General features: G+C 45.7%; 1 protein-coding gene across 5 annotated transcripts in view; it reads right to left on the bottom strand.

The window, feature by feature from the left end:
* Window positions 1-13,316, bottom strand: part of ADAMTS9 (ADAM metallopeptidase with thrombospondin type 1 motif 9) — an 85,553-nt gene that overhangs the window by 52,074 nt on the left and 20,163 nt on the right. For 4 of the 5 annotated variants that reach the window (XR_012661011.1, XM_075095766.1, XM_075095765.1 and 1 more), the window contains 5 exons: window positions 12,414-12,555; window positions 12,096-12,203; window positions 7,320-7,465; window positions 509-690; window positions 271-407 (listed from right to left, as the gene is read on the bottom strand). Coding sequence is in view for 4 of the 5 variants with exons in the window: in XM_075095766.1 (XP_074951867.1) it covers window positions 271-407; window positions 509-690; window positions 7,320-7,465; window positions 12,096-12,203; window positions 12,414-12,555 (715 nt within the window). In the remaining variant the exon portion in view is untranslated. The remainder of the gene's footprint in view (window positions 1-270; window positions 408-508; window positions 691-7,319; window positions 7,466-12,095; window positions 12,204-12,413; window positions 12,556-13,316) is intronic. The other variant, XM_075095764.1, reaches the window with a different exon arrangement.

Raw genomic sequence — 13,316 nt, 5'->3', positions numbered from 1 at the left:
AGAAGGAGGCATCATTTGGATTCAGGCTTGGACCTCCACAGCCCTCAGTAACTCAGGGCAGACATACAGACATCCTCCACGCGTGGCTCTTCTGCAAATCTGTAGGTTGGCGCAAACTTCACACCAGCTGGGGCTTGTGGAGCCTGCGGATGCGGCTGGCAGCCCCTGAGCAGACGGTACGCTGACAACTGGGTGGAGCAAGGTGCAGAAGTGCCCTCCTGCCATGCAAAAATGCAACCACCCTCATTAAAGAGAAAGGAAAATACTTACCCGGCAAAGGCCCTGCACACAGATGTCATTCGTGTCGGGGCCGCAGGGCGTCCCGTCGATGACACGATCCCGCAGCTGGTAATAGGCTGTGTTTCCCGCCACTCGGCAGAACAACTTGCACCGATCCTTCATCAGGACTGGGGATGGGAGGGAGGAAAACCAGAAGGATGTTACCTGAATGCCATCACCTTGACGTGGTGATGCAGGAGGCAGGATCTGCATCCCGCCCGCCACTTACTGCCACTGTATTTGGGAACCCAGCGCACGTTCGTGGGTAGCCCATTGATGTTAAAGTGTTTCCCATCGAAGTCAGCACACTGCTCGTCCCGGAAATCCTTTTTCAGCTTCGAGCATGGTTCGGTGTTGCAGGATTTAAACTTCATGCGACGACCCACGCAGTATTTCCCACCATTTTTAGGCCTGCAAAAACAAGAAAGAGAAGCCAGCTGGCATCAGGCTGGAAATGAGATGCAATTGCAGTTCTGCAACCTGTTCAGCACAGTCAGTATTTGCGAAACCATTTCTGTGGCTCTGTCTACTTCTATGCATGTCTCTAATTAATACCTCAGGCTGAGAAGCAGGACAGATTATGCCGGTGTCTAATAAAAAAGACTATATATGAGATGATAAAAGGGGATAAAAAGGGGAATATTTGCTCTCTGATGAAAGCAGCAGTAGTGAGAGAAGCCAGAGAGTAAGAGCAACATCATCTTCCCCATCTGAGGATTTAGTTCCACACTGAGGGACCCCATACAGGGGGACAATCCCTCCACAACCCCATCAGTCCTATGGATTTGGTGGCTGAAGTTTACATCTAATCTACCGAGTTGCAAATAACAAAACATCATGGCAGAAAGGAGAAAAGGCTTTCCTGCAGAGGCTGAAAGGCCAGGCAGCACTTAGCCCTTGAGGATTTCTAGCCCAGAATGGTAGAAATGGTAATGCTAGACACTTGCAAACAACTTTATCTCCATGTATTCCAGAAAGTGCCAAAGACGGCCAATAAATACTTTACCCCCATTTTATAGTAGGATGACTCTGGTATAAACTGAGGAAAGTGATATCATCCAAGCCACATAAAAGCCAGCAGATAAGCCTAGGCGAAATTGCCAATTTCCCGACTCCCAGATTCCAGGCTGTAGTCATGAAACTTTTTTTGTCCTCGTAGGTAAACGAAGCCTTTCCCAGATAACAGCTCACTTTGGGGACCGAAAAAGCCTCTCCCTCTCCAGCCGCTGTCAGCAGCAGTGCAGGAGTGAGCTGCACATGGATGGCATCAGAGGAGACCAGTAGAAGGCACTTTTCTGGTGAGGACTCATTTTCAGCTATGGTAATGCTGTGAGGAAGGTACCCTTGGGCTACAAGCTATCCTATTTACTGTCTGTTCAAAGGTCATTTCTTCTAGGAACTTGGGTAAGATTTCATATGCCCATCTAGATGCAGCCTTCTACGTATATAATAAATTGTTATAATAAAATAAAAAATATTCACTGTGCTTTAAATGTTCAGAAAACCCCCACCGTCTCTACTGCCCTTTCCTGAAACTTCAAATGAAATTAAGAGGTCATGGTGGCGGCTTCTACAAGCTACCACCATTAATAAACATAATAAAAACTGTAATACCACCCAAGCACCTTTGCATTTCCCTGATGTTACAGAAAGAGAGATATTGCAATCTGGATGAAACATGGCCAGGGTCAACTTGGGCAAAGCTGTAATTATCCAAAAAGGAAAAATTATACCAACTAAGACCTGCACTCAAGGAAGATGAAGTTAACATGTGTCTCAGCTATCAGCATGGGAAAGCCTCCACTGGCTGAGGTTAGCCCCAGCCTCTCCCTTTAACAGACCATTTCAGAGAAGCCAGTGGAGGGCAAAAGCATCCTAAGTGGCCAGAGCCAGCGTGTCCTGACGACGCTGCGCCGGGGCATGTGTACAGAGAGTGGTCCTCAAAGCTCAGGACAATGTCTGTGCCCTGCTCCAGCCTCTGCTGCAAAATAACCACTAAACCTACATCTTCCACCCAACCCCTGAACAAAAGAAGTGACCCCACTAGCAAGAAGTGCAGATCACAAAAGCGACTTGCCAGGCGTCGGAGTCCTGGCACTCACACCTCCTGCCTTTCAGGGCTCTTTTTCAGGATCAGCTCTGCTCTGCCCTGCCCTGGGACCAGATGCCCATCGGTGCCCCAGGGATGCTGGCAGAGCACATCTTTCCTTTGAGCCTCCTCAGGAACGAAGCTCGTTTACACACTTGGAAACCCTCCAAAATGTGAACCAATGAGTGATAAATGGGAGCCACCCCGTCCTTAGGACGGAGATGCCCGCTGCAAGCTCTCCACACTGCATGCAGCCAGCGTTTCCTAACATAGCAGAGACAGAAACCCCCTGCACATGTACAAGGGTCTCTAAACACAGTGAGTCAACAAGCTTCTACAGCTGAACACATTTTTTTAGCATTTCTGCACATCAGCCACCTAGGAAGCCCAGCAGTGTCTTTTCTCCCACAAATAACAATTCCTCACTCTTATATTTGAAAACTATTTGTGACCCAAGTATCAGAGTTCCTGTGAAATAAATGGGGAGACAGAGGTACACAGACGGGATTGCGCTTGCAAAAAAGAATACCTGCAAAGTGGGGAAGGGTGGGCAGGCTTCCCACCACCCCATCAGCACCATGCTAGGGATGCTCACAGGTTTGGCAGTAGGAGTTTCTTCCTCTAGAACCATGGGTGAGATAGGATTTTTCCTGCCAGCATCCTCTCCTCTCTGAGACATGCACTGCCGTGGTGCAGACCACTCAAGTCCTATCCTAAATGCCGAAGGGTACAATTTGTCTTTAGGTACAGCCCGGAGCCATAGCCTGGAGCCATTACATCAGCTCTACCTGCTCCGAGGGCAACTCTCACATGCCATCTGGAAACTAAACATGTGTCACTTGCAAAGGTTTCTGGTGCTTGCAATGCTAAAGTAACAGTGCTAAAACGCCCAACCAACCACACAGCACCCGTGCAGATTTCAGTTCTCAGGCTGATTTCACACCAGTTCCCAGTGGAGCAAGTCTAAACCTGGTTTGTACCGATTTAGTCTATTCTCCACCTTGGTATGACAAACAACTTGGATTCATTTAACTGATTATACTTGGGTCGGCGCCAGAGCTAACCCAGTGCAGCGGCCCCTGCGGATGCATCCTGGACTCCTCCTGCCTCAAAGGCTCAGTGGGGATTGCTGGGGGCTTCCCACTGCCGGAGCCCATCCTGTGGACTATTCCCATGCAGGCACATTATATTATCTACCTCCAGCTACAAAGGGACATCTTGACCATCTCACTACAGAGTGCATGGGGAAGCTTCTTTCATTCATGGGAGAGTTAACAGGATTCATCATTTTCACTTTGTAAGCATTTATACCACAGCAGGACAGCTGCAGTTTGACAAAGGTTCTAAATTATGCAAACCTCTAGCAAGGCATTTCTTTAAAAAAGCTGCAATTACAACAATTTTTATGGAAAACACATTGCTTCCAATATAAATCAATTTAATTAAAATGACACTTTTAAATATTAACTTAGTTAAGAAGAACTTGCAGGAGCCTTTTTTTTTTTTTAAGGGTGTGTCTAACAGAATCCAAAGATCCCAAGCTATTGTATAGGTTGAGATAACACTGAACACATGGACACACTAAAACTGAAGGATGCTAAAACTTGCCATTGTGTCGCAAACTGTCAGCTTTGTAACTGTGGCAGTAAATCTCCCTGCGTTCAGGGCTGAAGCACACCAACACTTCAAAACAGCCCCAAACCACCCTGACAGTCGTAGGGTGTTTTTGAATCAGCATTGCTTTTCACAGAGTCTGAGTAAACAGAAAGAGCTGACCCTGAAATATAAGTCAGCCTCATATAACATCGATTTTCAGTGTCGTGAAGAAATATGGGATACTTCACACTACGTAACATTTTTATGGATAATCATCAATGATGTACTGCAGAGATGGAGGGAAAAGCATTGCATGCATAGAAACTGCCTTGGTCTCTCTTGACTTCCCTTCTCTCTGAATTGTTTATTTCATCAGCAAACGGCTAGCGTGGACCCGCTTTCTATCTAGCATCATTCCCCTTACAAATGCCTGCGCACAACCTGGCTTTGCTGCATTCCTCCCAGCATACCTTAAATATGCAATGCTTAATGCATCACCTGCAATTGAATATTGCACCTTGAATATTTTCACGTGCAGAACTTCAGGCAGCACCCAACTCTTAGCGCCCCAGGAGTGCCAGGTAGAGGCACCTCACCGAGAAGCACAGTCTTGGGGGTGCTTTGCACGAGCTCAGCCCCAAGGGCAGCAGCTCTGTCCAGGAGCACTCAGGCTGCCACAACAAAAGGACCCTGGAGACCAGCTATGGGGCATGTGTGTTCATCTGCACGCCTGCCTATGTGCCTGTGCTCATGCAGTGACCACAGAAAAATCTGTGAAGCCCTAGCGTGCACAGATCAGTTTGAGATCCCCTACGCAGCATCCTGGGAAGCCCTGGGACCAGGAATTGGTACATGTGCTGCCAATGGCCAACACAGTTACCTATAGGTGTATTTACATGCCAAGCTAAGACAGCTTTCAGCACAGGTGTATCTTTTGTGATGGACCAAAATGCAGACGTGATCAGACTCGCATCCAGAGATAACACTCCCTCATCCAGAAAGCCATTCCTGAAAACAGGGCTGCTGGTATTGACATCTTATGAAATATGCCTTTTCCTCATAATTCTGCAGCTATGCCTTGCTTTGAAAACCAGGGCTTGCACCACAGACCCTCTACGTGACGCGCCGCAGCCGTGGGCTTTGTCTGTACCAGCCAGCCTCAAATTCCCAAGTGGGCAATCTTGGTGGGAAGGGTCTGGTCTGGTTAGCTAACACATTCCTTCAGTGTATGTCAAAACACAGTCTGCTGCCATTTCAGAGGCTTACGGCTCTTCCTACAGCCCTGCAAGATACTCCTCCACAGAGGTGTCAGAGCACATTACAAACAGAGGCAGGAGCTGCAGCCTTATTTTCTGTACCATGGCAGGGGGGTTCATTTTCAATGTCAGATTTAACACATTGTTTTATTGGCATGCAAGATACTGCCCCAGATCCTCATGCACAGAAGCAGCTTTAAAAAGCTAAACCTTCAAATATAAAAGACTTACTGAAAACTATTTCAGACCTTACTCAAGGTACCTGTGTTGGTTTTCCTGCCTTCTACAACAGAGAAGCAGAGACTAGACCTAATGTGTACATTTTTGAAGTACTTTGAAAAGTGGGAGAGAGCCACGAGAGTACCCAGCAGTGTCTCATCCACTTGCATCATCTCAGCGGCCCCATGATAACAGGGACACAGATGATGGGAGCCCACGCTATGATGTCAAATTACAGGGACAAACCAACAGAGTCAATGTAAAGGCCTGAGGACGATGCTAGGGCTGACGACTCCCCATGGAGACCTCATGCGGGGCTGGAGAAGAGACCAGTGCCAGCTACATGGCCCCTTCTCAAAAGGGGGCCTGGAAAATAACCACTATTAATGATAAGCGCAGGGGATTTCACAGGTGGCTTGGTACCTAGTATATTTAGGTGTTTTTGCAAATCCCAGCCAAAATAATACGCCTTACAAAACACCAAGATACAAAACGCCAGCTATAAGAGAAGATGGGATTTCAAATCCCTTGGCTAGCCTTTAGGATAAAGGAGATTTTCTATCACAAAAAGCTGTCAGTCCAAACAGATGCCTCTCCAGAAGATGGGAATACATCTCACTGACAGCATCCAAAGTTTCGGCAGCATAGCTATTTTTGCGTGAGGGAAGATATTTTATTTTTTTGTCTCCATGGCTACTGGAAGACCATATGGCGAGTGCTGACTCAGCATAGTGAGATGAGAACTCCTTTGTGCATGTGTGTTTCTCAGCATTGTTTTAATTAACATGCTGGTGTCTGACTCCCCTAGTCTCAACCCTTCTCTCCTCTTTCAACACTTGCCCAGCCGTGCTGAGCCAGCCTCTCCTGTCACTTGGCCGCTGCAGATACAAGCTCTCCCTTCTCCCAGTAGCAGTGATGAAACTGTCACTAGCACATCACTACTGGCAATTTCCTTGGCAATAAGCCATCCAACACCGATGACAAGAAAGTGGAATGAGCCTGCTCAATCTTTTTAAGATGCCTTGGTCCAACCAGCTCCACAGACCCCTCTTCTCTCTCTCAGTCCCATATAAGAGCCTGGAAAGCATCCTGCCCACCCCTTGCTCTCGTGGGCTGAAAGGAGGCAGTTAAACAGAAACCAGCACAGTTCACGATTTATGTAAACAGGCTGCTTTCATACCAGTTGCTCAACCTATTACTAATATTTCGCCAGCCACACATTTGTCTCCTTGAAGCCCACAGCAAAATTCCCTGCCATTTCAAAGGGTGCAGGATTTTACATTCCAGGCTGACAGCGAACATTTTTGAGTGCCACTTTTTAATGGGGCACAGACTTCTCCTGAGGTTTGGCTAGTCTGCACCAGCCGACATGTAACTGTATAAAGGATTGTCTGCAAAGGCAGCCAAAAGCTGCAAAACCAGCCAAAGTAGGAGTAAAATGGTAGAAAACTGTATAAGGATCTGGTCTGTAGGAATAGCTGCAAAAGCAGCCAAATCAGGGGTAAACCGGTGAAAAATGGTTAAAAACATGGCTCTTTCCTTTCTCCCTCCTTTCTGATCCACAACGTTGGAGGAAGAAAAACACCTTTGGAAGTAGGACCCCAACCGTGCCTCCCCCAGAAAACAGGAGGCAATAAACCCATGCAGATATTAGCTTTTTCCTTCTCTTTCCATTGAACGGATCCCTTTTTAGTGCACTTTACCCATAAACCAAACCTGTGACTGGCTCCTCCTGGGTTCCCATGCTGTCTCATCCATGCAAGTCAAAGCCACCCATGGCATAGATGGGCTGGGAACAGCCAAAAGGCATTTCAGCCCACTTGGGCAACCCAGCTGCTTTCCCCATTTCGCCCACTGGTGCCTCCCCTCTGTGCACTTACTCGGGCCTGTTGCACTCTCGTATCGCCGTCTTTATGCCACCACCGCAGGTTCTTGAGCAGGTCCCGAAAGGGCTCCACGTCCCCCAGGCTCCGTCTGTCACTGGTGCCTCTCGCTCCTTGGGCACACACATCCCAAACCGGCAGTGCTGCACGCAGAGGAGAGAGATGGGAAAGGCGGGATCGCATTGCTTTTGCATTATGAGCCCACCAACAGTGACCAGCGTGGACGACAAGACTCAGGCTGGCGTATTTCTCAACCACATGCAAAATGCAGCAAAGATTTTGCGATCAGATAAAATTGAACTTCTTTACTTTTTGTCTGCCACCTCTATATTTTCCCTTATCTGCACCCTGAAATGGAGAAGCAAAGGCAAGGTGCTGAGTCCACAGGAGTGATTTATGGCAAGAAGACCGAGGACAACAGCAGCCACTGAATATTGCCTGTTTACTGGTGCCGAACAGCACAGCAACGCTCGCGGCACTGGCTTTTCAAAAAGCTGCTTATCTAATTTACTGGAGAGCAGCAGAAACCGCACCATGTCAGGGGAAGAGCCAGCAATGGAAACACCAGGGAAAACTCAAACCTCCCCACAGCTGTACAAAGCAGGAAAGGAAACTTCCAAATCAAAAGGGCAAATAAAATAGAAAAATGAATTCCTTAGTCCAAAGTAACTTTTTTCCACTCAGCCATAACATGGGACTTGCCAAGGCCTGGCCTACACTTCTGTTTTCCAGCTATAATTCTTGTTTTCTTTTGTTTGGAAAACTGGCTTAAATTATCTTGGCAAGCCCCTGTCCCCCATTTTTATGGTATAAATTCTGTCCCTTTGGGGTATGTTTGCTAGTTTGACTACACAGACTTGTGGAGGAGTGAGATCTAGGGTAGAGTCACCTTCTGGCCCCACCAGAGTGGACGGAAAGATGTCCCCAACACCCGTGAGAGCAGGGCTTCCATCTCACTGAACAGTGCTCCCTATAGCAGATTTAAACCCAGTGATGTGCTCATCTGCTGGTGGATGCCTAAATGTTTGCAATTATAGGAAGCTCAGACATTGCTGATGGCTCACAGGCTAGAAGAGGTTACAGACTTAAAGAAGAAAACATGCAGTGCATCATTAAAATATTCCCTTGCAATATTTCTCTGCACCAGATGCTGTTGAGGCAGGGAAACACCTGACAATCTTCATGGCAATGGGGTCGAATTTACTGATGTGCCGTGTTTTTCCAGCCCTTTCACTAAAACCAGAACAAGGTTGTATCAAGACGCACCATAAGCTCACCCCTCTTTTTAGACATCCTTATGACTCACCTTAGAGAAAGCTATTAAGGAAAACAGAGCAAAATCAAGCCATTACGGGGGTTGTGCATCCAGCTCATAGGACACTGGCTCCGCAGCACATTTAACACCTTTTGCTCACGATGACCAGCTTGCCTCGTTGCTTTGCAGATGAAGAAAGCTGATCTCAGGTGCATTTACCTATGGGCATGGTTTGCAAGACAGCTAAACAACTCATAGCTTGGGCCCTAAATGTGGTGTTTGCTCAGAGATGACCACAGTCTCTAGGCTGCAATGAGCTCTGGATTTGCTTTCAGCTGAAGAATTGATTCCCCAGATAGAAACTGGCTGAAAAATATCTGCTACAGTAAAGGACAGGAATAAAAAAGAGCTGGAATGCCTATTTCTTTACTGCAGGACAAACCCTTGGAATGCGTAACTCTTCCTAGCATTTAAAGGGTTGAAAAACCGCAGGACGGGGACTCCTGTACAGGGACAAAGAGGTGCGACAGCTATCACCAACGTACAAAAGCACATTATGCCAATCCAACAGTGCTCTCCTGGTGGAGAACTACTTGCAGCAATGTTGATGCTCACAGCTAAATATATAACCGCAGTCATGCTTGGCACCACTGACCCAGAGAAGACGACTGAATAGCTAACTAGTGAATGTACACAGCTAACAGACCGTGACATGACCTATATGTCTCCCATCCGATGGTTGAGAATTAACCAGGAAATCACCTACATCCCCTGATTTTATTAAAAACTGAGAGTTTGGAGTTGATGGTAAATCGGGGGGGTGGGGTGGGAAGAGCAGCCATTTTAAATAAACAGCAAGATTATCTTATGGAAACGCAATGGTGTTTCTTGGAACCACACTGTGCACAGTCTGGCTGTGCAACCGCCGTGCCTTTTGTATTTTAAAAATAATTTCTATGTTGAGTTACAACAGAAAAACTAAAAAGCCTGCCAGGGTTCTCTTTCCTATGAGCTTACAGATCAGAGAATGTAGAGAATGAAAGAGTTTTTGTTTGGAGCAAGTTCAAAATAACTTAGACACACAGCTGAGCAGGAGAGAAATGGCAGGGACGGGAGACACTACAACAACAGACTTTCCTTTCCTTTGTCTTGCCACAGGAGTCCCAGATAATTCCCCAAATCCAGCTCCCATCCTTGGGCTGACTTTGGCTGAATAGATTAGCAGGGGGCAGACAAGTGCTGTGAAGCTTCATGCATGCATAACATATGCGCTACCTGCTGCCATACGGCAGGAGACAGAAATGATTACTATTCATCTACTCTTCTTTTACCGTTCTTTAAACAACCCTGAAGACCACAAGAGATAGAGGCCCAAGTTTACGACCCTCATTATTTTCCTTCAGTGATTTATTTCTACCCAACAATGCACTGGTGCTGTGAAACACTGTAAACCATCACGACTGGTGCTCACCCAGGAAAGGCCAAACTCTGGGCTGGGCTTATTATTTGATGTAGCGATATCAAATTCATTGTCCTCACATGCAAAATATGCATAAGCTAATGCTCCCATGTTGTTTTAGTGTCCTTGATTTAAGAATAAATTTAGAGCCTGGTTAAATCTACATCCCAGTAGTTTCAGCTAGATTTTTCTTAGCTATTCAGGCTCCCTAATTTCCAAAGATATCTCCATAAAAAATGGCATGGTATTTTCTCCATCTGCCAACCCATATATCATGGGCTTTAAACATGCAGGCTCAGGCAAGGCATTAGTCAGCAAGCAGCAGCTTGGTGGGGCTCCTGGCCACAGCAGAGTACCAAAATAGTGATTTATTCCAGTGAAAAGTACTTCAGACTCGCACCTCAGCACTTCACAAGCCCAAGTAAACACTGAGAAGAGTTTATGATGATCCAAGCCTTAAGCTTGAATTAGACCAACACAGAGATACAAGAATTACTCTGTAAAGCCTTTTTGTGAGAATACATTCAAATGCCTGAACACAAGAGGACTGCCTTAGCTTTTCTTAAAAGCCCATCAGGTCTCAGCTGAGAAGTTCACTTCACACTTGTTTGATTTGTCTAAACTTGTCAAATTTAGGCAATCTGTGGACTGAAATGTTTTTGCTTACACGGTCTTTATTAAGAGCCGGGCAGCTGGACACTGCCTCCTAGATGACATGGTAACTCTGAGGAGGTGCTAATCTGCTCAACTGCAGTTGTTTGCATATCACTCTGGCCATATCCAGGGGTAACTGCAGGTTTGTTGGAACGAAATGGCAGCACAGGTTTTTTGAATTTCAAGAAAATAGTTATTTCTGATCTTCCAGAGGTGAGCAGACCCCAAGCTCACAAATGGAGAAGTTGACAACAGAGGGTTCTCAAGTCAAGGGGACTCCACAGATGCCTAAGCTTTATCCTGAATCTCAAAACAGGGAGGATTTTACATAAAAACGTTAAATATTGGTGCACCACTGGCAGCAAAGAGTAGCACAGGAATAGGATTTCCAACCACATCTCTAATGCACATTCTCAACAGTAAAAAGAAACGAGTTGACTGAGCTTTTCCCTAAGAAAGGAAGGCAAATTGATACATTATGCCCATTGTCTTGAAGGAAGTCATTCAAGTGTTGTTGAACAATTGACTTTTCAGACACGTGCAACAGAAGATTAATTACCAAGCCTTCATGGAAAATTATATCTAAAATAGCATCCAGGTATTTTTATTAAAATATATTTGAAAGACTATGAATTAAAATGTTGACTCTTTCTAAATTAAACTTTAACTGTTGTTCATTAATACCCAGAAAAGCAAATTTTTAGGCTATACCTTGTAGAATAACATCACACTTTTTTTAATAGACCTAGATGGAGAATATATTTTTTCAGACAAAAATTCTGAATACTAGCTAGCATTCTTCTTCAAAAGCTTCAGTATCTCAATAAAATAAAAAGAAAAATCCTCTCAACTATTTTTCTCCAGATCTGGACAACTGAAAACTAAATACTTATTCTAGAAACCACAATGCTAGCTGGAAACCAACATTGCATGTGGAAATCAAAAGTTTCTATGAATTACTGCCAAAACCGTTCCATACAGAAAATGTCAACTAGTTCTATATTTTACTCTGAGGCTGTCAAGATGAGAAGCCAGTTGGCAAGTTTATGTTACACAAAATTACTAATTGCTTACATCAAATAGGAAATTTATAATAGAAGCCTAGGGAAGTTTTGCTCAGGAGTTCACTCAAGGGCATTAATTTAAAAAGATAAGCACTTGAGAAGGAATACCTGCTTTAAACAACATTATGCCAAGCAGTTGATTTTAACCACATTATCTGGCGTAGAGGTGACCTATGCATACCAGGCTTAAAACACACAGAGCTGCTTTGGGCTTCCACCCTTGCAGTCAGAAGCTGTGCCCCGTACAACTGGCCATTGGGATAGGACAATTTTCACTGATAGGCTTAGCCTGAGCCCTGGGAAAAATAGCTACAAGGCACAAACCACCAGGTATTACAGACCTTTCCAGGCTCACATTCTGTCCCATCAGCCCAAGGTGTGTGCTGGGTACGGCATCCCTTGTGCGCGCCATCAACGTTAATGCACCAAAGTCGCCGACACTGCATCTGCTTAAGTTATTGAAAAGATCAAAATATTAAAACAAATGTGCTACATGCCTTACCAGATAGATGATCCTTTATAAAGTTATCCCCCTAAGATCAACAACTCACAGCTTGACAATAAATTGATAGCTTGTGAGCCTCCCATTCATCCAACCCCAGGAGGCCTTATTTTGCCCTGGCAAGACCAGGAAAAATAAGGTGTGGAATTTTACTTACCATGTATGGGCACACTTGAGATCCGGGTCCAAAAATTAACTCACATTGTTTGTTGACATCATAAATCAGCCCCGGGAGCTGCTGAGGCAACGTGTAAGTTCTGGATGAAGGTTCATCAAGCAAACACTCCCCATAACCAGTGCTATAACGCAAAGCAGAAAAATGGTGTTAAACAGGAGGCGATGAGACTAGAACCCACTGGTGTTTACCTGAGTCAGGTTTAGGACAGATGCACCCCACATTTGCCATATTTAACAAGCACTACAACAGCTACTGAAGACTCAAGCACAGAAGGGCAGGAGGCTGCGTTACCCACTCACCACCCCCCCCGTGCTGTGCCAATGACCATCCACCACAGTGCAGTCAGCTACCCTGGCAAAAGCATTTCTGAGCGTGCATTTAGTTACTGAGCACGCTATGGCATATATTTAGAAAGAAAATCATTGATTAGTAGAAGAACTGCCAGAGGGACTGAGCTCCTGGATTTGCCAGGACACCATCGCGGCTCGTTCTGATCCCCATCACAACACCTGGGAAAGCATCATGGCAAAATGGCTGATCACTGTGCATCAGACCGACCCATGAGCTCCTGGAGCAGTGTTCCCACCATGGACTAGTGCCAGGGCTTAATCTTGACCTGTGGAGCCGAAAGGCAGATTCAATCTGCCTCCTAAAACACAGCTCCATATGTAGGCTACAGGGCTTGGAAAACTCACTCTTCAGGTTCAAGAAGAACGCAAATTTCTTAAAAGCAATGACCATGGGGGAAGACTTATTCTTCGCCATAGAGGCTGGTCCTTGCCAGCTTATCACAGGGCTGAACTGGCAGGGACTGGATGCCAGGGGTGCATTCCTGCTCTATGTAAAGGATGTGTGCGTACACAAATCCCTCCGATTTCATCC

Source organism: Phalacrocorax aristotelis, chromosome 6 (assembly GCF_949628215.1).
Source record: "Phalacrocorax aristotelis chromosome 6, bGulAri2.1, whole genome shotgun sequence".
Lineage (NCBI taxonomy): Eukaryota > Metazoa > Chordata > Aves > Suliformes > Phalacrocoracidae > Phalacrocorax > Phalacrocorax aristotelis.
The sequence above is the reverse complement of the archived record's forward strand: the minus strand, read 5'-3'. Positions and strand labels throughout refer to the sequence as shown.